The sequence below is a fragment of the Ovis aries genome, chromosome 16 (assembly GCF_016772045.2).
Source record: "Ovis aries strain OAR_USU_Benz2616 breed Rambouillet chromosome 16, ARS-UI_Ramb_v3.0, whole genome shotgun sequence".
In the NCBI taxonomy this organism is placed as follows: Eukaryota; Metazoa; Chordata; class Mammalia; order Artiodactyla; family Bovidae; genus Ovis; species Ovis aries.
In genome coordinates, this window is record NC_056069.1 from 26325854 (window position 1) to 26350061 (window position 24208).

At 37.1% G+C, this 24208-nt stretch overlaps 1 protein-coding gene across 2 annotated transcripts in view; it reads right to left on the reverse strand.

Moving 5' to 3' along the window:
* The window catches only part of ITGA1 (integrin subunit alpha 1), a 170418-nt gene that overhangs the window by 38699 nt on the left and 107511 nt on the right, over window positions 1-24208 (reverse strand). For both annotated transcript variants that reach the window (XM_027980075.2, XM_027980076.3), the window contains exons 9-15: window positions 23729-23894; window positions 20168-20241; window positions 19061-19205; window positions 10438-10580; window positions 7231-7374; window positions 5842-6099; window positions 3176-3306 (exon numbers count right to left, since the gene is read on the reverse strand). In XM_027980075.2, coding sequence (XP_027835876.1) covers window positions 3176-3306; window positions 5842-6099; window positions 7231-7374; window positions 10438-10580; window positions 19061-19205; window positions 20168-20241; window positions 23729-23894 — 1061 coding nt within the window. The remainder of the gene's footprint in view (window positions 1-3175; window positions 3307-5841; window positions 6100-7230; window positions 7375-10437; window positions 10581-19060; window positions 19206-20167; window positions 20242-23728; window positions 23895-24208) is intronic.

A 24208-nucleotide genomic window follows, 5' to 3' on the forward strand; every position in this document is an offset into this window, starting at 1 on the left:
AATTTGATCCCTCCTTAGTCTGCCTTTTCTAAATCCAGCTTGAACATCTGGAAGTTCACGGTTTGCATACTTTTGAAGCCTGGCTTAGAGAATTTTGAGCATTACTTTGCTAGTGTGTGAAATGAGTGCAATTGTGCAGTAGTTTGAACATTCTTTGGCATTGCCTTTCTTTGGGATTGGAATAAAAACTGACCTTTTCCAGTCCTGTGGCCACTGCTGAGTTTTCCGAATTTGCTGGCATATTGAGTGCAGCACTTTGACAGCATCATCTTTTAGGATTTGAAATAGCTCAGCTGGAATTCCATCACCTCCACTAGCTTTGTTCATAGTGATGCTTTCTAAGGCCCACTTGGCTTCACATTCCAGGATGTCTGACTCTAGGTGAGCAATCACACCATCATGCTTATCTGGGTCATGAAGATCTTTTTTATACAGTTCTTCTGTGTATTCTTGCCATCTCTTCTTAATATCTTCTTCTGTTAGGTCCAGACCATTTCTGTCCTTTATCGAGCCCATCTTTGCATGAAATGTTCCCTTGGTATCTCTAATTTTCTTGAAGAGATCTCTAGTCTTTCCCATTCTGTTCTTTTCTTCTATATCTTTGCACTGACCACTGAAGAAGGCTTTCTTATCTCTCCTTGCTATTCTTCTTGCTATTCTTTGGAACTCTGCATTCAGATGCTTATATCTTTCCTTTTCTTCTTTACCTTTAGCTTCTCTTCTTTTTCTCAGCTACTTATAAGGCCTCCTCAGACAATCATTTTGCCTTTTGCATTTCTTTTCTTGGGGATGGTCTTGATCACTGCCTCCTGTACAATGTCAGGAACCTCTGTCCATAGTTCTTTAGGCACTCTGCCTATCAGATTTAATCCCTGTCACTTCCACTCTATAATTGTAAGGGATTTGATTTAGGATGATACCTGAATGGTCTCATGGTTTTCCCTACTTTCTTCAATTTAAGTCTGAATTTTGCAATAAGGGGGTAAAGTTTAAGAAAAAGAACATTTTAAGGCTTTTTTAACTTTGTCACTTTAGTGACAAAGGCCTGCTAATGGGTTTTAACCAGTGTATCCTTTCACCAGCAATGAATGAGTGAATGAGAGTGTATAGTTTGGATCCTTCAGGTATGTATTTGCCTTGACCTCTCCCTACCCGACACCTCCGCTCTGCTCCACACAGATCTTTATAGAATATATAGCTCAGTCTAGCCCACAGGATTCGGCTCTCCTGGACATCCCTGACTGCTGAGTGGGCCTCTGTTTATCGCCTGCCAGCTGTATCCTCTCTGAGTTCCCTCTTCAGCACTGCAAATCTTGGTCTTCGTGTTTTATTATGCTGGTTTGGTCCATTTTGCTATGTGATGTCAGGAACCTAACTCTGATATTCTGGCTCATCAATGATAAAGGCTTGACTGGGGGGCAGGAGAGGCCAGAAACAAGTTTTCAGGGCTTTGAAAGTAGCTCTTGACACAAATTGGAGAATAAAAATTGCCCTTAAAACATGTGTATATTTTTTAATACAAGGAGGTGAATACAATAAATATTTGTGGGTAAAGATTATCCTAATGAAAAAAAAAAAAAAGATTATCCTAATGAATTAACCCAGAACTAGCAGTTCAAACAAAAACTAAATATATTTGTTGTTTCCAAAACTGGTGACTTCTGGTTTGGAGCCTTGATTTTCAGGGTCTTCCCCAAAAGTCACAGACCATGCTGCCTAGCATTCTCCTTTCCTAGGCATTCTCCTTTCCTGCTGCTGCATGGTTAAAAGTTTTTAAAAAGCATAATAGTTCCTCTCTGTGTAGTTTAGTGCATAACTTTTATCTGACCATTAGTTCTTAAGGATTATCTTAAATTATGACAAAGTCATATTTTTCAAGTCTCTATCTTCACCTCTTTCATAATTTTCTTTACTATCCTTCTACATAAAGTTTGAAAAAAGACCATCTGAATCGTACTAAACTAAATGATTAATTTGAGAGAGTAACATATGGACTTTCCATCAAGGCATAGTTGAAAATATTTTTTAATATATTAAATCCTTTTATATGTTTTAACAAAGTTTGTGGCATTTTTCAAAATTGTCACACAAATTTCTTATGAGGTTATTGATATTTTATTGATTTTATTTACTTTTTTTGAAATAATCACATTAAAAAAATAAAACACTCTTGAAATTGTCTTTTAACTAGTTAAAGCTAGTTATTAATGCCATTAATTAATAACTTATTTTATTAATAAGCTAGTTAATTAATTAAATGGCATTAGTAAACATATCTGACTACTGATGAGGATGTTACAATTAACTGAAATTAATCTGGGGATGCAGGCATTTTAAAGACTGAGAGAAAACACTATTGTAGATGCTTTTACACTTGACCAACAATATAGTCAGTCAGTGACGCACAAACGCCTAGTTCTACGCACTATGTAAATGAATGAAGAGTCAGTTATCCCTAAAAGCTTCTAAGTAACTTAAATTTAGGGAAACTTTCTTGTTTATATACATCCTGTATGAGGCCCTCTTTTCCCCTATCCCCTCGTCTAAGCAGAATGACAATCACATAATAGATAACCCACATTAAGAGTTGATTCTACTTATTCTTTTAATACAGGGGTTTCATTTTTTAAGATTTATCAGTTTCTCAGATTCCCAAACTGCATACATTTTTTCTGAATATGGGAGCAAAAAAAGAAATGGACATTTTGTATACAAACTCTGATCATACTCTGAGCTCTGGTTATTTAGTCACGAAGTCATGTCCCACTCTTGTGACTCCTCTGTCCATGGGACTTTCCAGGCAAGATTACTGGAGTTGCTATTTCCTTCTCCAGGGCATCTTCCTGACCTATCTGTAAAATATTATCAGATTAACTGGATGTTATTAAAATACATGCCTGCCAATGTAGGAGATATAAGAGACTGGGGTTCAATCCCTGGGTCAGGAATATCCCGTGGAAGAGGGCATGGCAATCCTCTCCAGTATTCTTGCCTGGAGAATCCCATGGACAGAGTAGCCTGGCGGGCTACAGTCCATAGGGTCACAGAGTCTGAAGTTGCAAAGACATGACTGGAGCGACTTACACACACGCACTCACGCAAGGACTCAGTAATGCGTCATGTTAATTTGTGGATGTTGTGGATCAGATTAATTGGATGTTATTAAAATACATACCAGAAGAGGGCAGCACCACCAAGGCCCCCAATAGTGACATCAGTCAGACCGTCACCATTTAAATCCATTTCTCCGTGAATAGACTGGCCAAAAAATTTCAGTGTCTCGCCATCTCCCCCTGATGGAATACGCTGTGAAAATACCAACAGAGTTTTTAATGTCAGAAGAGTCTCTTGAAAACCCATTTCAAATAAATCTGAGAACTTGGATTGGCTGACAAAAAATTAAAATGAGAGATCTTTTGGAAACCTGCCCAAGAGGCCCCTCATGTGGGGGGACAAGAGGACTTACTCAGATGTTCCCAAAGGATATTCTTTTTATAGTGCAGACAAAATCATTTCAGGGTTATTGACACCAGAGAGAGGGAAAAATATTATATAACGTCATCTTGTCTAACCCTCAAGGAAAACATTATGAGTAATTGGCTCTGCTTTCTAGTTTCTGTTCAATTCCATTACACAGAGATATTTAAAGGTACTGGAAACACATCAGACAAGCAAGAGAGGGAATGGAAAATTATCCTAGGGTCAATTTGGGGTTCACTGAACTTTGAGGTTGGGTATAAATAATACATTCTATCAAATACATTTTTCAATATGTGATCTTTACTGTCTGTCAAAAATGGTACTGATTATAGGAGTGTAGGTACTGAAAGAAAAATAGTTTCCATTTCATTCACATGTATCCACAGTGCTGGGAAGCACAAATGAATAGGGAGTTCTCATACACATTACCATACATAATATGTTTGGCATCTGTACTTCCTAACTTAGCTCAGGTTCAAGCTGATAGCATTTTAACAGAACCTGATGGCAGGGAGTCCTGACTGACAAACTCTCCCTAAACTTGGAGTCTCCTTATCCTATCTTCCACTTAAATGTCATAAAATTTAAGAAGCCAAATAAGGCAAAGCAAATGAAAACATTTTTTCAAGCCTAAAGGTTGTGGTTCATTGTAAATTGTTTCCTTATATTTTTCAGCAGAGAAATCAGGAGTTATTGACCCCATCGCTTCTGGAGGGCTTGATTCAGTCTGATTCTGGATCATTCCATACACAAGCAGCACCTCTAGTCACCACAGAAATGAGTGAGCACATTTCGCACCTATTCTTGGGAAAGCATTCTGCCAATGATTAAACAGACTCAACTCTAACATTCTTTACTGTTTTCGTTGCTTAAAGCTGCATATTGATTTATCATCATTTTACAAAATAATTGCTTAAGATCATCTAGTCTACTTATTAATGATTTTAAAATCCTTATTTTTATATTGCAAATGCCACTCCATTAAGTTTGAAGTATTGAACCGGAATGAATAATGTGAAGAACACAGGAAAGAAACTCCTTCTTCCAGTACCTGATTCCATCACACTCCAATAGTTAATATTGCCTGTTTCCAGTTATGAAGTACCATGAAGATTTTTAACAGAAGCAAATCACTTATTAAACAGATTGGAGTGTTGTTAGTGAAAATATGCTACTGAAATATGCCCTTTGTTTTTCACTATTAATGCCATTATGACAATGAAAAATTAAGGACAACTTCACAAGACATGAATAGATTTTGAGAATTCTGTTGACTATGGAGCCAAAGAATATTTACAAAATAAAAAGAAATAATATTTTTTCTGTTTTTCTTTTCATAAGTTAGAAAAGTAGTGAATTCTATTTTATTCATAAGTAGTTGTTCAATGTCCAATTAACTATGGTTACTTAAAAACAGACAATTACATTAGAAGAATCCCTTTAAATTCTTTTACTTTTGTAATATATAAAACACTTCTGTAAATGGACATTTTTCTCATGTAGGAAAAAGTTCTAATTTATATATTAGGCTCTAATTTATAGAGTCATTAGCTGACAATAAATTTAAATCAAGAACAATAGAAATCCCCTGCAGGTTAAACTTAATTATTCAGATTTTTTCCCAAGAGGGATTACTTGGTAGAAAATTACAAACCTTCAGAAGTCCAAATTTATTTTTATGAAAATATACCAATTTAATTCATAAATATAAACTTAACGTGATTTTATTATAAAAACATGGGTACTGAATATAAAAACAATTTCTTCTCCTTTATATCATATATATATGTGTATATATATATATATATATATATAAAATAACTATTCTCTTACTCAGAAAGTGGTACCCTCTGTTTAGAATTGGACAAACTGTAGTTGGTAAATAGCATCGTTAAAAAGTGCTCTTTTGTTTTGTGTTTTTACCATTTCAAAAGATCAAGTCAATTGTAAAGCAATTATCCTTCAATTAAAAAAAAAGATTAAGTCATGAAGACAAGGCATAGGACAACAGAAAAGAAAAACTAGACAAAACAATAAAATATTCAATACAAGTAATTTTACTATGAAGAAAACTTAGAAATCTAGTTTCCCAAGAGCCAGAAGAAAAAAATAGTTCGTGAAGCAAGACAGGTGATGCCTGGTATTGAACCCATTTATCAGTTAAGGGCAAGAATCACAGGATTAAAAATACATGAATAATATAATAAACCAATGCTTTCTCAATGACTAATAAAATTTTAAAAACCCCATGCATTGCTACTGACTGTATGACTATATACCATTACTGTATTTTGGTAACATCCATGCCTGTTACACTAAAATAATAAATAAATGAAGGGATCTGTAGGTGTCACTTCTTACTTGTGCATACTCTTCCCTTATAGTCTTGCCACTTCCGTGATAAATGTACACAGCTCCTCCGTGATCATCTTCCAAGGGCGCTCCAATCACGATGTCATTAAAGCCATCAAGGTTGAGATCTTTCACAGCAGCAATAGCTGTTCCAAAACGAGCCCCACATGGCTCATTTTTGTTTTCCTTTGTGCATGAGTTGTGCTTCAGAGATGAACAACAAGTCTGCTTAATGGGTTCCAGGCTCATTTGATATTCAAACCTTGTCTGGAAGAAAGATAAACAGAATCCTTATGGATTTCTGTCATAACTACAGCAGAGCATAGTTTTAAAGTATGTACTAAATCAGTGCTATTAAAAACCATTTGTACCTGAAGGGTAAAGTTTGCAAAATTTCTTAAGTGTGTCTATCTGAGAGCAAAATTAGAAATTTCCACGAACAGATTATAGGAGTGTAGGCAAGGATATACTGAGGATTTTAATGGAGTCTCTTTTTAATGTAATCGAATGAGTATATAATTCATCAGCAACTTTTTAAAGCTGAAGAGCTGGATTTTTAAATTCTCAATTTGTGTCACTATCCTTTCTTTATCCATTATTATGTTTTTCGGAAAAGTCTCTCTATATTCTTCCCTATAAAGGACAGAAATGATGACTAGGAAAACAGTTTCTTGGGAAAAAGGGAAAAACAGTACAGGACCAAAAAATGTTGACAAGAGGAATAAAAAAGATGATAGGGAGAAAGATACATAATTTATGATTTTAAATAATTGAATGGGAAAGACTAAAAATTTAACAAGCTAAATAGATATATCCCAACTCTGCTGTACACAACAAAAATTCTTATGAAGAAGTCAAGAATTATTTCACTTAGCAAATAATGTCTGAAGCTAGGATCAGAGAAACAAAAATCTCACTGCAGCTGACTGAAGTATTCCAAAGACCACAGCAGTTTGCTCAGTGTTTGGTATGACTGCCATAACATTCACTACTTCTCTGCAGTCTTTCCTCACTCCTCCCTTTACACACACACGTGTGTGCCCATACACACTCACTCAACTCAGTTCAGAGCTTGAACTATTAATGTGGCCCACTTCTAGACCAGAGCTCACTAATAGTTGCCCTGCAAATTTAAGAATTTAGTGAAATTTATTTATCTTTATTCAATATACTCTTAATAAAGTTCACATTTATAAGCAGAAAATATCTAACTGTTTGAGTTATTTTGCTACAATTCTAAATGTTCATTTAGAGGCTGAGGGGTTAGTCGGGTAGATTGGCCCCGAAAGCTTCTTTGTTCCTTTTGCCAGAGTGAGTGAAAAATTAGACCATTATTAACTGAAATTTTAAGAAACAAAGAAAGAGATTTTCCTGAATTTCTACCAAAGTAACCGTTACCTGATTCAGAGCGTAGACATACACTTTTCCTTGTTCTTCCTTCTCACTTCCCATGAACATGGGAGCCCCCACTAGAAGAATGTCAGTATTAGAATCTTTATCAATGTCAATTGTCGTTAACACACTTCCAAAGTAGGAACCAATCTAGGACACAAGACAAAACAGAACAAAACAGTCTGATAAACATCAGAACCTCTCAAGGAAACTAAAAACCTGCATTTCTCTTAAACCAATCAAGAAGAGTATCTGGGATTCAGATGACAAAGGAAATGAAATATAGAAATTGATGCTCCCTGAGAGCTCTTTATTGGTTCTGCATGAAGTTAATGAATATTAGTCAGTTCCATCCAGGAGGATGAGCAGCTGTCATTTTAGAGTCTGTAGCTTGAGAATAAGAGTAAGGATTTTCTTTGGATTTTTACCCTAACTTCTCTTCTGCACTAATTAGAAAAGACCAGTAAGAACACAATAATTTTTAAAAATGAAATGAACAATACAGGGCATTTCCAAGTGGCTTCAGTACATGCTTAAATACAGTAAGATGAAAATATAAACTGAAATACACTACAAGGAACTGAATTATCTTGGAACATTGGGGCAGCATATTTTACCTTAGAATCTTAGAAGACTGTCATTATATGTTCTCTTTAATGACAGGAATGAGTTTTAGAGAAATCCAGGGTACTTGTGCTTTACTAAGTGCAATAACTGTCCCAAATATTGACCTGTGTTTGAAGTTTGATGCTCTTATCATTTTCTCTTTGAAACTTCCTGTCTTGGCCTCCATGATGTCACTTTTGCTCTCCTGGTTCTACCACTGTACCATAGATCACCCTTTCACTTTGATGACTCCTTTCTCTCCTTCCATCCCCTAGACTGTGACCTCGCCTAAGCTCAGAACTGCAACTATTCTATTCCCTTAGATAATTAATTCTTCCCTAACAATCCCCACTATCTTAACTGGCAAATTTCACTCCATCCTCCGCAAGACCCCCAGTTCTACATTTTTACACATTGCTAGACATTTAGACAGTTGCTAGACACTGATTTTTTGAATGTCCTTTTCTCACAGGCTCATGAAGGGTTTAAAAAGTCTTTGCTTTTTAGATTGAATTAATTAAAAATATAACTAAAAAATTTTTAAGATCTGACAATATTGGCCCTTCATTCTTACATGGCAATAGCCATCCAGAGTTGAGCAGGGGCTAAGTCACAAGCTGCCCAGGCCTTGGCTCCCACTTCCTCTTGTCTTCTGCCCAGCAGCTTTTTCACTGGCTTTACTTCCCTGCCACTTGCAACCATTTGAATTTGTGCTCACTGTTATACAAAACATGTCTAAAACCAAATACCACTTAAAAAAAATTAAATTGCTTGTGTTGCTGACATTCTAATCATGGTGCCTTCTTTCTCCCAGACTTGAAACTCAAATTTTTCATGATTTATATAATTTGTGATACTCTCCTCAAATGCTCATTTTTTTTTTTTTTTTTTTACAAATTTTTCATTTCCTGTCTTTTAGACAATGAATAGAGTGATAACAGATCTAAGGAGTGTCCCTGGTAGCTTAGTGGTAAAGAATCTGCCCGCAGTGCAGGAGATGCAGGAGATGTGGGTTTGATCACTGGGTCAGGAATATTCCCTGGAGGAGGAAATAATACACTCCAGTAGTTTTGCCTGGGAAATCCCATGGACAGCGGAGAGTGACTGCCTATAGTCCATGGGATGACAAAGAGTTGCACACAACTGAGCAACTGAGCATGCAAGTATACAGCAGACCTAAGACGTCATCCAAATGATTTATTTTACAGTCTTGTCAGTTCTTCCTTATTTATGTCTGCCACATCCCTTCCTTTTCCACTTTTATTGTTGATCTATCGTTTCAGGTTCTTTTCACCTCATCCTTGACCTCCAACAAGAGCCTTGGTTTACTGTTGATGCATTTTCTGATTATGGGCAAAGGGCTAATAACACCCTCTCACCTGCTAAATGAGAATCTGACCTTTGGCTTACTGTAACTGTGTAATATGATGAGAGAAGGATTTCAGCACTTAGCAACATTTGAGTGTGGTGACAAAACCTCTGATTGGGATGTTGCATTTGGGCTGGGGGGAATGATAACTACTTGATGGAAATAATATATTTTGGGCTTCCTAGAAACCAGTGACTCTTGAAACTTCATGCCTTTAACAAGACCCAGGGAAGCTATGTCTACGGTGCTACTAGAAAAGATCTTGCCTCCTATAGGGCTTTAAAGCCAGGGCAGCAACTGCACCTGCTTGAAGCATCTGTCTCTTGGCAGCTTAGCTGAGCCATTTGCTGGGTGCCTGTCAGGGTTCCTGCAGGAGAGGGAGGCTGGCACTGCCCTGCCTTTCTGAGTATTTCGTGTGTGTGTTGGGGGCACAGGTAAAGTAAAGAGTGGGACTATTTAGTGAAGCCCAAGAATGCTTCCATCCCATGAAGAATGTAGAATAAAACTAATACAATCTCATTCTAAAATACTTGGAAAATGCAGAAAACTACAAAAAAAGGAATAAAAATTACTTAAATTATCACAATTTAATAATAACCAACAATAGCAGAGATGTTTCATTCAATTAAAAATATTTATATATAGTTATATCGCATATTGCATATAGTTTTTCTTAAATTACTTTTAATATTCAATATTATCAAAAGAGAATTCTCTGATTTTATGTGTTACAAATTATTTCCATCACCTCCAGGAGAAAATCTGAATTCTTTACTCCAACACTCAAAACCTCACACAATTGGGACCTACTCTTTTTAACTGGCTCTTTCTGCCTGTCTACATTGTCTTTCCTCTCGACTAGCCCACATTTTATCTCCTAAGAAGACTTTCTGTACCAATCCTAGATTATGGCTCTTTCCATCTTCTGAATTTGCTATCTGTGGGACTGGCACTTCCATACTTCTTACTGTCTGAGATTCCTTTTGCATTTATTTATATGTCTGTATCTACATCAGTATCTATTTTTCTGACCTCTATCTCCATCCAGCTGAAATTTTCCTGATGCCAAAGATGCAGATAAGTTTACATACCTCCAAGAAACCTAACACGAGACCCTATATACTGTGGCTGTTGAATATGGGTGTGCCATATTTTAAAAAGTTTAGGACAATAGATAGTTCAATTTACACAGGAAGAATATGAATGGATTAATTCAAAACGACAAGTTTGAAGCTTACCTGTTCTCCATTGAGTGTCTGGAGAATCCTGATGTCTCTGCCCTCCATCCTGTAGATGACAACCTGGCCTGTATGATTGTACCGCGGCTGTCCAGCAATGTAGAGCACATCTCCAGGAATAGTGGCAGAGCTTACTGTGTAACCTAACAAAAGAGAGACGCCAGATATACTTGCTGGCCCCTTAGAGTCTGCATGGAATAAATTAAGATCTATTTTAAATAGCTGGGAGAACCATTTTTATATGTTTATATGGACATCTTTTTTCTTTTTTAAATAAATGTTTTCCTTAATGCAGGTAAATTTGTGTTGGTTACAGCTTGTTGTTTGTTCCCTGATTATCTACCACAGTTGCTTCATTCTGAAATGTATTTTCCTCCAAACCTTAGATTTTCACTGTTAAAAGGTACAAATGATATAACAATGACAGAAAAACACACATATATACACGCATATATACAACTCTTGTAATCTCAATCTACTCTTTGGTAATAAACCAACTGTATTTCATTTGGATGCATGTGTTTATGCTATAGAAATTGATAATTTTATACAGTTGGAATCATAGTAAATATAAACCTTTTCTGTATAATTGTCTAGGTTTTTGACTGTAATTTTAAGTGGCTGAAGCTTATTTATCTGAATTAAAGTGTAAATGCTTTGTGTTTATACCTCAGGACCATTTCCTGATGAAATGGTGGAATTTACGTGGTTTTACTTTTTTGGCATAACACTTAAGTCTGCAAAGACATCTTTGAGCACTTACTTTTTTCTTTCTTTTGGACTTTTTTGATGACAAATTTCAAGGAATAGATTACCAGATCAAATTTTTAATGGTTCTTATAACATCTGGCAAATTGTTTCCAGAATATTTGTACTAATTCATTCCATGAACAGCCATTGGAGAGGGTAGTTTCACCAAAATTTCACAAACATTAGGTATATAACTATTATTTAAAATTGTGGATGCTCTAATAAATGTTAAACAATATACCTTGCTATGATTTTTATTTTCATTTGTTTGATTAAAAGTGAGCTTGAATAACTCTCTCTCATGTTTAATCATTACTCTTTTTAATTGAGCTTTTATGCCCTTTAAAATTTTAAAGTCTTTAAGACTGATTATTATTAATTTTGAATGAAGAATTAGATTTATTGTTTGTATGTCTAGAGAATGGAGCTGAACAAATAGATAAATATTACCACGTGTAGATTTCAACTTTACTGAAGGAAGAAATGTTCTAATAACCAGTGCTGGCCACCCCTGGAGTAGAAGGAAGATTATTTTTCCAAATGCTACAGAACAGCACTCCTTACTGAGAAAAAGATTATATTGATAATTTACTTACCAAGTATTTTACCATAAGATAATAGTTTCACTTTCTTTCAGAACTTTAAGAGAGAAACAGAGGTTTTATGCTCAAATATATTTCTTTTTACAAATGTTAGGGGAACACAATTCCTCAGCCATATTTTCTTTCGTAAATACTTTTCTTACAATTTCATTGCTTCCTCTTAGAGCTTTTTCAAAAAAAATTACTATACATAATAGACTGTAAAATATTCTTTTTCAGACATGTAATTGTTATATTTTTGTTACTAACCACAATATTGCTTAGAAAACAAAAACTTTAGGGTAATGTTTATATAAAAATAAATGGAAAACAAGAATGTACAAAACAAAGGTTATTTTATTTCATGCAGTTCTATTAGAAATATTAAGAAGTGAGTGGGGTGAAAGTGTTAGTACACATGGTTTTTTTTTTGTTTTTTTTTTTCACAATTTCAGAGATATGAATGCAAACTGGTAAAACAGCCTTTAAAAAATAAGTTAAAAATTATGTTTGAGGCTGGAGTTTTGTTATTATCTAGTTGACTTTGAATGATGCACACTTGATAACTAAACTATTAGCTGAACCCCTTTACAGGGACAGTAACAACCCAGGCAGATATTCCTGGCTGAAGCTTGGGCGTCTAAAAACAATAACAAGAGAGCAAGAAGGAGGACTCAGTAAAGTCTAATTTTAATGCAAGGAAAATCATCATAAAGATCTAAAAGTTTATACCACTTTCTGAAAAGAAAGGCACAGAACTGAGGAGAAAGGAAAATTGATGACATAGCTCTGTGTGTGGATTTACGAAGAGTAAATCCTGTCAGCTCTCATGATTCACTTGGGAAAAGTGCTAGAATCAGGTGAGGTAACGGGAAACACAGGATCTGTCTTGATTTCACATGTTTGCCTCACGTTTTTACCTTTCCTCTTGAATCAGTCTGGTGTGATTAGAAATCAGCAAACTTGGGTCGGGGAAGCAGGGGACAGGATCTTGCCTGTATTCTCACCAGCAGGGCCACTTGCTCAGTGCATATCGGCAAAAGGCAGTTGCTGGGCTACAGGAAGATGGGTGCCTAACTGTCCTGAGGGAGGTTCCATGGCTGGTTCCCACTGCTTTCTGATCATTATTGGTTACTATAAGATTTTTTAATAGACTGTCTACCTCTTACTTACCTTCCTTCAGAATTTTCACAGTCTAACAACTTTTGATCCACACAGATTGGAAGAACACATTCAAACTCTTCTTCATGTGTAACCCATACAAGGAAACATTTTGAAACCTTAATTTTAGATTTGGAATAATATTTGCGGGAAAAGCCATTTTTCTCCCTTGATCTCTTTCTGAGTGCTTTTCCATTTTGAAAGAAATCTTACATATATTAGACTTTATATCGGCAAAATATCTAAAGCACTAACCTGTGACTAAGCTAATATAAAGATTAAAAAAAAATCTTCGAAACAAACAAAAAATCATCTTATCACACTGTCAACAATATACCCCCAAATTTCCCTTTTTGGGTAGAGAGGTGTCATATAAATATGTGGTCAGGAGTAAAGGTTCTCAATTTTCTTTGCTTGCAGCAGTATCTTTCAGTCTTGAATTCTCTAAGTCTGCTTTAAGCAAACCATTAACCCAAGGTTTTTGAGAATAATAGATTTAGAGTTCTTTAAGGTTTTTTGTTTTTAAAGAATTTACTCATATAATCACTCAGAATACTAAAAATACTATAGTTTAATTTATCAAATAAAGTTATTATTTAATATATTATTAAATGTGGTATTAACGTGTGAACTTCCTTAGAGTAGTGACAATGTCATTCACATCTTTGAGGATGTCAATATCTTTGTGCACAATATCGTTAATGCTGTAACTGTTCACTACTAATTAGTAGTAGTATTAATATCAGCTACTCTTAGTAGCTCTATAATATACTTGTAGTTTTCTATTGCTGCTGTAACAAATTACCACAAACTTGATTGATGGCTTAACACATCACGATTTTATTATCTTATACAGTCAGAAATCAGCCCTAGGTCTCCCTGGGCTAAAATCATGGTGTTGGTAGGCATGGGTTGAAGATGCTGGGTTCCTTCAGATGCTACAGAGAAGAATCCATTTTCTTGCCCATTGCGGCTTCTAGAGACTACTCATATTCCTTGGCTTTTGGCACCCATTTTCTATTTTTAAAGCCAATAACATTAATCTCTCTGACCATTTTTCTATGGTTCTGTCTCTCCCTGTTCACATCCAGGAAAGCGTCTCTGAATTTAAAATCTCATGTGATGAGATTGGGGCCAACCAGGTATCCCAGGCTCATCTCTCATGTCAAGATCCTTAACTTAAACACATCTGCAAAGTCCCTTTTGTCACATAAGATCTAAGTCTGGGGATTAGGACATGGACATCTTTGGGGTCTATATTCTGCCTATCATAATACTAATAAGAGGAATAATAACACAACATAGACAACACCTAGTGAGGGTCAACCATCTGTCACAACACTAAGCACCTTACAGGGATTATTTATGCTCATATTCATAACAATGCAAATGTTATATACCCGTGTCAGTTCAGTTCAGTCGCTCAGTCGTGTCCAACTCTTTGCGACCCCATGAATCACAGCACACCAGGCCTCCATGTCCATCACCATCTCCTGGAGTTCACTCAGACTCACGACCGTCGAGTCCGTGATGCCATCCAGCCATCTCATCCTCTGTCGTCCCCTTCTCCTCCTGCCCCCAATCCCTCCCAACATCAGAGTCTTTTCCAATGAGTCAACTCTTCGCATGAGGTGGCCAAAGTACTGGAGCTTCAGCTTTAGCATCATTCCTTCCAAAGAAATCCCAGGGTTGATCTCCTTCAGAATGGACTGGTTGGATCTCCTTGCAGTCCAAGGGACTCTCAAGAGTCTTCTCCAACACCACAGTTCAAACGCATCAATTCTTTAGCGCTCAGCCTTCTTCACAGTCCAACTCTCACATCCATACATGACCACTGGAAAAACCATAGCCTTCACTAGATGGACCTTAGTTGGCAAAGTAATGTCTCTGCTTTTGAATATAGTATCTAGGATGGTCATAACTTTTCTTCCAAGGAGTAAGCGTCTTTTAATTTCATGGCTGCAGTCCCCATCTGCAGTGATTTTGGAGCCCCCCAAAATAAAGTCTGACACTGTTTCTACTGTTTCCCCATCTATTTCCCATGAAGTGATGGGACCAGATACCATGATCTTCGTTTTCTGAATGTTGAGCTTTAAGCCAACTTTTTCACTCTCCTCTTTCACTTTCATCAAGAGGCTTTTTAGTTCCTCTTCACTTTCTGCCATAAGGGTGGTGTCATCTGCATATCTGAGGTTATTGATATTTCTCCCAGCAATCTTGATTCCAGCTTGTGTTTCTTCCAGTCCAGCGTTTCTCATGATGTACTCTGCATCGAAGTTAAATAAGCAGGGTGACTATATACAGCCTTGACGTACTCCTTTTCCTATTTGGAACCAGTCTGTTATTCCATGTCCGGTTCTAACTGTTGCTTCCTGACCTGCATACAGATTTCTCAAGAGGCAGGTTAGGTGGTCTGGTATTCCCATCTCTTGAAGAATTTTCCACAGTTGATTGTGATCCACATAGTCAAAGGCTTTAGGTGCATAGTCAATAAAGCAGAAATAGATGTTTTCTGGAACTCTCTTGCTTTTTCCGTGATCCAGTGGATGCTGGCAATTTGATCTCTGGTTCCTCTGCCTTTTCTAAAACCAGCTTGAACATCAGGGAGTTCATGGTTCACGTATTGCTGAAGCCTGGCTTGGAGAATTTTGAGCATTACTTTACTAGCGTGTGAGATGAGTGCAATTGTGTGGTAGTTTGAGCATTCTTTGGCATTGCCTTTCTTTGGAATTGGAAGGAAAACTGACCTTTTCCAGTCCTGTGGCCACTGCTGAGTTTTCCAAATTTGCTGGCATATTGAGTGCAGCACTTTCCCAGCATCATCTTTCAGGATTTGAAACAGCTCAACTGGAATTCCATCACCTCCACTAGCTTTGTTCTTTCTAAGGCCCACTTGACTTCACATTCCAAGATGTCTGGCTCTAGATTAGTGATCACACCATCATGATTATTTGGGTCATGAAGATCTTTTTTGTACAGTTCTTCCATGTATTCTGGCCACCTCTTCTTAATATCTTCTGCTTCTGTTAGGTCCAGACCATTTCTGTCCTTTATCGAGCCCATCTTTGCATGAAATGTTCCCTTGGTATCTCTAATTTTCTTGAAGAGATCTTTAGTCTTTCCCATTCTGTTCTTTTCCTCTATTTCTTTGCATTGATCACTGAAGAAGGCTTTCTAATCTCTTCTTGCTATTCTTTGGAACTCTGCATTCAGATGCTTATATCTTTCCTTTTCTCCTTTGCTTTTCACCTCTCTTCTTTTCACAGCTATTTGGAAGGCCTCCCCAGACAGCCATTTTGCTTTTTTGCATTTCTTTTCCATGGGGATGGTCTTGATCCCTGTCTCCTGTACAATGTCTCGAACCTCATTCCATAGTTCATCAGGCACTCTATCTATCAGATCTAGACCCTTAAATCTATTTCTCACTTCCACTGTATAATCATAAGGGATTTGATTTAGGTCATACCTGAATGGTCTAGCGATTTTCCCTACTTTCTTCAATTTAAGTCTGAATTTGGTAATAAGGAGTTCATGATCGGAGCCACAGTCAGCTCCCGGTCTTGATTTTGTAGACTGTATAGAGCTTCTCCATCTTTGGCTGCAAAGAATATAATCAGTCTGATTTCGGTGTTGACCATCTGGTGATGTCCATGTGTAGAGTCTTCTCTTGTATATAAATTATTTTTTATAAATAGGAAAATCAAGGCTTTGAGGAATAAAGTAATTCGCCTAAAGTGATAACCAGGGGCAGAGTCAGAAAACAAACTCAAGACTCCTATGACCTCAGAGTATCTCTGTACTGTCTGACTGTATACCTAGTGCTACAATCACTTCAAGTCACTTTAAGTATGATGGTATCAGCAGCTTTATAATTTTTATGTGCATGATGTTCCATCAAGTGGATTTACAATTTACTTCACTATTCTCATATTTTTGAACATTTAGGATATGTCATTTTCCTCAATATTATAACTAACAATACAGTGAAAACAACCATTCCCTTGGCATTCTTAAATAACCGATTTTCCCTTTAGGCTAGATCCTCTAAAGTGAAATTTCCAAGTCATTATGGTGTAAACATTTTTATGAGAACAAATGTTCTCCCATTCTTCTATCTAGGATGGAAAGAAACCTCATTTTAAACTGGTTCTAGATTTCAAGGTATTTTACATATTAATTTACATATTAATATGAGTCTAGATTTCAAGGTATTTTACATATTAATTTTACATATTAATATGAGTCTCAAAGACTCATAGGACATGAAGAGCCTTTAGAAACTATCTAACCTAACCTCCTATCCTCTTTTTAGGTATTCTGTCTCATAGCTCATATTACACTAATAGTGACTGGTTGGTTCTGTATTGTCTCTTATCCAAAACAACAAGCTTCATCAATGCAGGAATAAATTTCCCTTATTTACCCTGTTACCCTTAATTTACAGGTGAATATTTGACACACTGCAGGCACTTATTATTTGTAAGTGTTTTCTTGATCAGCCCAGAATCAGCGTTTTGGTGTGGTGAAATGAACACTGGAATAAGAATTTAAAAACCTAGATTCCAGTTGCAGATTTGCCATAGTTAACTGTGATATAATATTTCTAGTACTCAGTTTCTTAACTTGGCAAATTAGATGTGTACCAGTTGCTTCCTGAGATCTCTTTTAATGCTAAAACTGATTACGAATTTTAATACCAACCCCTTTATTTTACATCACAGTCCTTCAAGTATTTAAAAGACATGCAGTGTACGCTGTTTTCTAACCACCATTCTTTTCGGGTTTGGTGGGGAGAAGGATGGGTAGATGGGGATTGTTTTCAGATTCATAGCCTTTAGGTAATTTTTTACTGGTGATTCTAGTTCGGCATTTTCTTTTATAATGTGTGATGCTTAGGACAAAGCTTAGAGTATTCTAGCTGCTCTCTGACTAAGGCAGAATGAAATAGGACATTCATGAGAAATACACTAGACTTCTGTTAGTGCAGTTCAACAACATGTCTTAAGGGGATTTAGCACTCACATTATACCTGCTGTTAACTGTTATATATTGTTAATTACCAAAACTGCTCAGACTCTTTATTCTTCTTAAATTCTGTTGCCTCTACAGCTTTAATACATGCCCTTGAATAAAAAGATGTACAGATGTGCCAGTAAAGAGAGAAGAGAAATGCTCCCCAGATATTTGTTGAGTGAATAGAGAGAGCTGGGAAATCATATCCTGAGGGTCTTATCCATCCTGTGTTTATGTGTTAGTCACTCAGTCATGTCTGACTCTTTGGGACCCCCATGGACTATAGCCCACCAAGCTCCCCTGTCCATGAATTCTCCAGGCAAGAATATTGGAGTGGGTAGCCATTGCCTTCTCCAGGGGATCTTCCCAACCCAGGGATCAAATCTGAGTCTCCTGCACTGTAGGCAGATTCTGTACCATCTGAGCCGCCAGGGAAGCCCTTCCATCCTAGGCCCTCCCAACTGCTTATGGAGATGGACCAACGATGGAAGAGTCCCCTGGTCTCCCCCAGACAGCTCCCAGTCTGGCACAAATTCAGAATAAAGTGACACCAGACATACACCTCCTCATTCTAGGCAAGTCTTTGGGAAATCATTACATTACTGGGCTTCAGTTCAATATGTATCTGATTGTCAGCAAAGGTATTAAAGAAGAAGTCATATGATATAACAAGTAAAATGTTTACCTTCCAAAATTAGGACCCATAGAGAGAAACTAATGATAAAAAATATTTAAGAGAATATGGGAGTCTGGGCTTCAGCGTAGCCTGAGTCAAGGTTTCTTTCTCTACCTTTGCTTCCTGCTCAATGGGTCTGAAGCATTTGGTGACATTAACGAGAATACCAGACATAGAGAGACCTTAAAAAGTGTGAATTTCAGCCCAAATCCCTCCCTGTGTAGACAGTCCTTCTGAGAAAGGCCCCTCATATTCTATTATTTTTACTAAGGTTACTCAGAGGCCTGGAAACTTTCATGGGTCCTATAAAATATCTAACTTGTAGAAGTGATCTCTTTTACAAAGTCCGCCTATGCAAGTATAAGGAAATAATGCTAAAAATTAAAAAAATACAAAACTTTTCTAAAAAACCAACTTTCTATCAATTACATCCAAACTTTACCTAGATAAGAAGCAAGAGGTTCATTCTTCTCTGTGGACTCAACATTAAAGGTTGTGTTCTGGGGAATTACACTTTGATCAGCCTTCTGCATGACGACTGTCCCATTCCAATCATAGGCTCCTACGGCTCCAAGCATGATCCAGTCCTGATATCCAAACAGAGAAAACAATGATATTTAACAAAAATAGTAAGTGTAAACACGTACATAGCATTAATAGTGTGATCAGTACTGTTCAATGTGCTTTACATTTATTAAACCATAAAATCGTCCCAAAAGCCCACTGGGCTAGATTCCATTATTACCACCCCCATTCTACAGAAGAGGAAACTGCGGCAGAATAAGGAAATTTCCCTAAGTTATACACTACAATTGCACCCTGAAATGTCGATATTCCTGTGCAGGGACCATGGTATTAGCACCTTTTCTTCCATCTACTGTAAAGAATGTATTTTCTAATCTTGTCTTTTTGCTTTATGGCTGTTAAGAATTCTGGGTCTTGAACATGGACTTCTAGCAAGACCCTTGAATACTCTGACACTGAGAAAAAGATACATATCTTTAGCAAATATGTTAAATTAAATATTTTATTTAGTTAGATGCATAATTACAGAAGGCAGACCTCAAGCTTATTCATGATTATCAGTACAGTGTAGTGAGCTGTGTGTGTGACAACATGTTTCCCTAATAAGAAGCTTGTGAAATGCTGTTTCCTTTTTTTAAAAAAATTATGACAACTAGTAACATTATTTTTTTCTATTAAGAGTTTTCTTTTCCATGTCCATTTTTAAAGTCTTTATTGACTTTGTTATGAGGTTGCTTCTGTTTTATGTTTTGGTCTTTTGCTTCTGTTTTATGTTTGGGTGTGAGGCATGTGAGAGCTTCTTGACCAGGGATCAAATCCACACTCCCTGCACTGGAAGGCAAAGTCTTAACCACTGGCCCACCAGGGAAGTCCCCTCTTTCCTATTTGGATTATTAACTACATGGTCTGAATAACTGCTCATGCCATGAGCTGTAACTTGCATCTGTAATGCTGATGTCTCAGTGCTGACTTTGAGAAAGGAAACCTATTAAAAACGATGTTTTCTACCAAGTGGTCAATGTACCTGTGAATAATGAGCACTGAAGCCGGTCTGAGACATTTCCATCTCAAAAGATGCTGCCGATTGGTCAACTGTAGCTGTAATGGAGGAAGAGAGTCGCCTTTAGCACACACACTTTAGATTTGCAGAAGACAGAGACCTAGTACCATCTGTGGTTTTGACCAACTAGAACTTCTAGCATCTTTAGAGCATTTTCAGCGCAAAGATTTCTCAACCCCAAAATTCCTAGGCAGGGCTGGGTAGAGGACTGAGAAGGTTAGCGTAAGGGCTGAGTCTCACATTCCTGACTGTTAGTTTCCCCACCCTTGTTGGAAGGGCTAAGAGTCACACCTCTGTTCTTATACTCTGTCTATGTTGGAGCCTATTGAGCTTGGGATCAACATGATTGAAAGCTCTGTAACACACCCTCATGCCCTAGGTATCCTCCTGAGATTAGGCTAAACTTACTAAAATGTCAGAGGGCCAATAACATTTGATTCACATATTTAAAGAGGTTTCTTGATTCTACCAGCCTCATTGTATTTCCTGTGGTATATCCTCTCAGAATTCCACTGTTTGATAAGGGGTTTAGGGACTCGGGTTTGTATTGGTCCTGATGTCTGACTGTGGGTGTCACTCACAAATCAGGAGGGGTCTTTCTGGCAAGACTCCAGGCCACATGCCATCCGACCACACATTTTTTAAAGATCCTGTACCCATTTTGAAGCTCGTTACTGAAATGCAGAAACAATCCAGAGCATTCTTTGGGAGTGTGCTGCTCTCAAAATATTCACCAAACCAAAGCCACACCCTCCTAAGGGGATTAAGGGAATGCAGATTTATTTGCTTTCAGGAGGGAATTACTGATTTATTTGGCCTTGCTGATAAGTTAAAAATAGCACATAATTCTTTAAAAGTCGATCTACTCTTTCACTGAGGTATGAGAGCAATCCAATTTGTGAACTCAAACTTATTTACTAGTTATTTTACCTGCATAAAGTTGTTAACAAATACATTAGTAATTGCCTTTTAAAGGACTAGATTAAATGGAGAAATCAATCATAGAATTCTATTATGTCATTTTACTCTCACATACAAATTGTCCTCTAATTTAAATGACTAAAATGCATTTTAACTTTAATTTGAAACTTTATTTTGGTTTCACAATGGTGTAAGGTACTTTACACCCAGATCAAAGAATGAAGTAGTGGGGACCTACATATTCCCAGCACCTTCCCCTGCTGCAGTTCTGTTTACAACTGAGAACAGACAGAAGAAAGTTCTGTGGAATTCTGCCTGCTCAGTCTTCATCCTGGTGGAGCACATCACGTACCCTTGAACTTCTTGTTGTCAACTTCTCCCTGGACTTGTTCATGGGCGTGGTTGTGCATTGTTCCCAAGGGCTTGATGGGAAAAGGGGACATTAGTTTACCCATTTTATTGGGCAAAAGCTGGTGTGTTCACCTCCCTAGGAGGCACTGTCCTTTGGGCAAGCATGATTTTCACACTTGTTGCTATTTGCCATCTAAAAATAAATGTTGATAGGAAATGGAGATTTCCCATCAAACAAGGAAAGGTAGCTCTTTTGGATCTCATTATGAAAAAAATCAGACATAAGCTAGTAAAAACACTGCTTTTGGTTAGAACTGAAAGCATAATGATAAAGATATGGGAGACATTTTTTAACCTGAGGAGTTCCTTCTAAGATGATTTCTTTTTTAAATATGGAGATACTTCTTGGAGTACATAGCTACTCCAATGTATAATCTTTATCTCATGGTGTGGTTAGGTTAGAAGGTACCTGAAAATATCATTTAAAGCAGATGAATCCCTCCTCCATCCAATACCTCATATAGGCTTCATTCCTACACATCTTAGGTTATATTTACTTAATTAAGATGAGATTTAGAAATGTATTATAACTGTATTATGTATTTAGACTGTATTATGCTCAACTAAGTAATTTTTCCTTTAAATGATCTTTGCAGATTGTTTTTATCATACTTGGTCCATGTTATTAAAAACTGAACATGCACAAGGACTTGGAAAACCTAATATAGTTTCTTAAGGCCAGCCAAAGTCATTATCCAGCATATTAGTAAATGATACTTGGATAGCTGTTGTGACACCAAGGCCACTTAAAAGTGACTTGTACACAAAACACAGGAGAGCCAAGTTCATTAGAAGCAGCTGTGACTTTAGACTAATAAGGTGAGAGTTCTGTTTCTAAAGGCACAGGGTAAAGAAGCCAGGGCAGAAGGAAACCAGAAAAATTCAGTCTGGGTGGGCTGTAGATCCCCATCATCTCTGAAACAAACTTCCTCCTGATTGGTTCCAGTCCAGTCATGAAATCAACAGGGTGAGTCATAATCACATTTTTTTTTTAAACTGAAAGATAACAGAGTAGAATGGAAGTGATGAAACTATCAGAATGCATCACATATAATAAGGGTTTTGGGGGAAATTTTTTTTATATGTATACATATGTGTGCACTGGGTCACAAAGCAAAATGTATTGATTTGCATGAGTCACTATCAAAAAAACTTTGAAAGCCATTACCCTAAACCATCTTCTTTCCTTTCCCTACTTTTAAATATTCTCTGTCCATCACTTTCCCCAGCCACTTAATGCTCAGTTAAAATGGTCGACAATTTTTCAGTGATGTCTCTTTCTCATTTTGTCTTTCTATTTCCCATTATCAGGTCATATCAGGGAGAAGGAGAAGGTGCTTGTAAGTTTCTGTGTTTAAGGTGAGAAACAACAGTCCTCAGCATGGCCTGTCCTCACAAGCACAGAGTCAACAGGGTTCAGACAGAGCAGAACAGCAGAACAGTTTGGAGGTTTCTCATCCTAGGTTGAGAAACAAAGAAGCGTTCTCGGACTCTCCAGATCATCAGAGAATGTGGACAAGAGGCTTTTTCAATGTGCCTGGCATAACAAATCTGAAGACTTCTTTTTATTTTTTTCTCGGGGAAGATCTAGTTCCAAAGTCATTTGCTCCTTGACATCTCTACCTCAGGCAGAGGAGGGAATGCCATGACTTGTTATTCCCAATAGCCAGTTGCCACTGAAAAATCAAAAAAAGAATTTACAGAGAAGCAGCATGATTCAGACAAATACAGTGAACCAATATTTTGCTGCCATGGGTCTTGAGGCAGAGCTCCATGAAGACCTTTCAAAAGGGCAAGGAGCAAAACTGAGAAAATAAATGAAGGAAGGAGATGCTGTGTAAGAACTGTCCCGCAGAAGCCCAAAATGAGAAATAAAAACAAAACTTGAGCTAGTGTCTCCATTTTCCAAACTTGTGTCACAGAAAAGGAATAAAACACAGGGCACATTTTTGTTTTTGCGTGTCTGTTGACTATTGTCTTCATCTGGCCCTCACGTCAGTACTGCCATGACCTTACAAAGAGAGCTGCCAGCAGACACAGTGCTATAGGACAGATTTATAGAGAAAGGGCATTGTCCCATGGTGGCTACCGGACACAGTAAAAACACATTAGCCATGCGGTAAAAACAAATACAAAAACCCATTGAGTTTGAATTGCAGACAGAACATTCAGGCTTATGAGAAAAAGTCATACCTTCCAGGGCAAAGATTCTTTCTCCCAGAGCTTCGACAATAGTGACTAGTGCCAATTCATCAGAGACATTGAAGAAATGCTTTTCAGTGGGTTCACTTGCTATTGATTTTATTTCCTCCACAAACTTTTCAGTGCTCAAATTTCCTCGGTTATAGCTGCCAAGAATCTAAGTCATCAAAAACAGCAAGAATATCTTTTAAATTTTAGATGTTAAACAAGAATCTCAAACATTTTGTCAATAAGCAAGGAAGTATATGTTAGTACATACTTCTTTGTTATTTAGTAGCTAAGTTGTGTCTAAATCTTTTAGTGACCCCATGGATGGTAGCACTCCAGGTTCCTCTGTCCTTGGGGTTTTCCAGGCAAGAAAAACGGAGTGGGTTACCATTCCCTTCTCCAGGGGATCCTCCTGACCCAGGGACTCTTTACTGTTGATCCACCAGGGAAGCTCATATAGTACTGTGGCATAATGCAATTTTT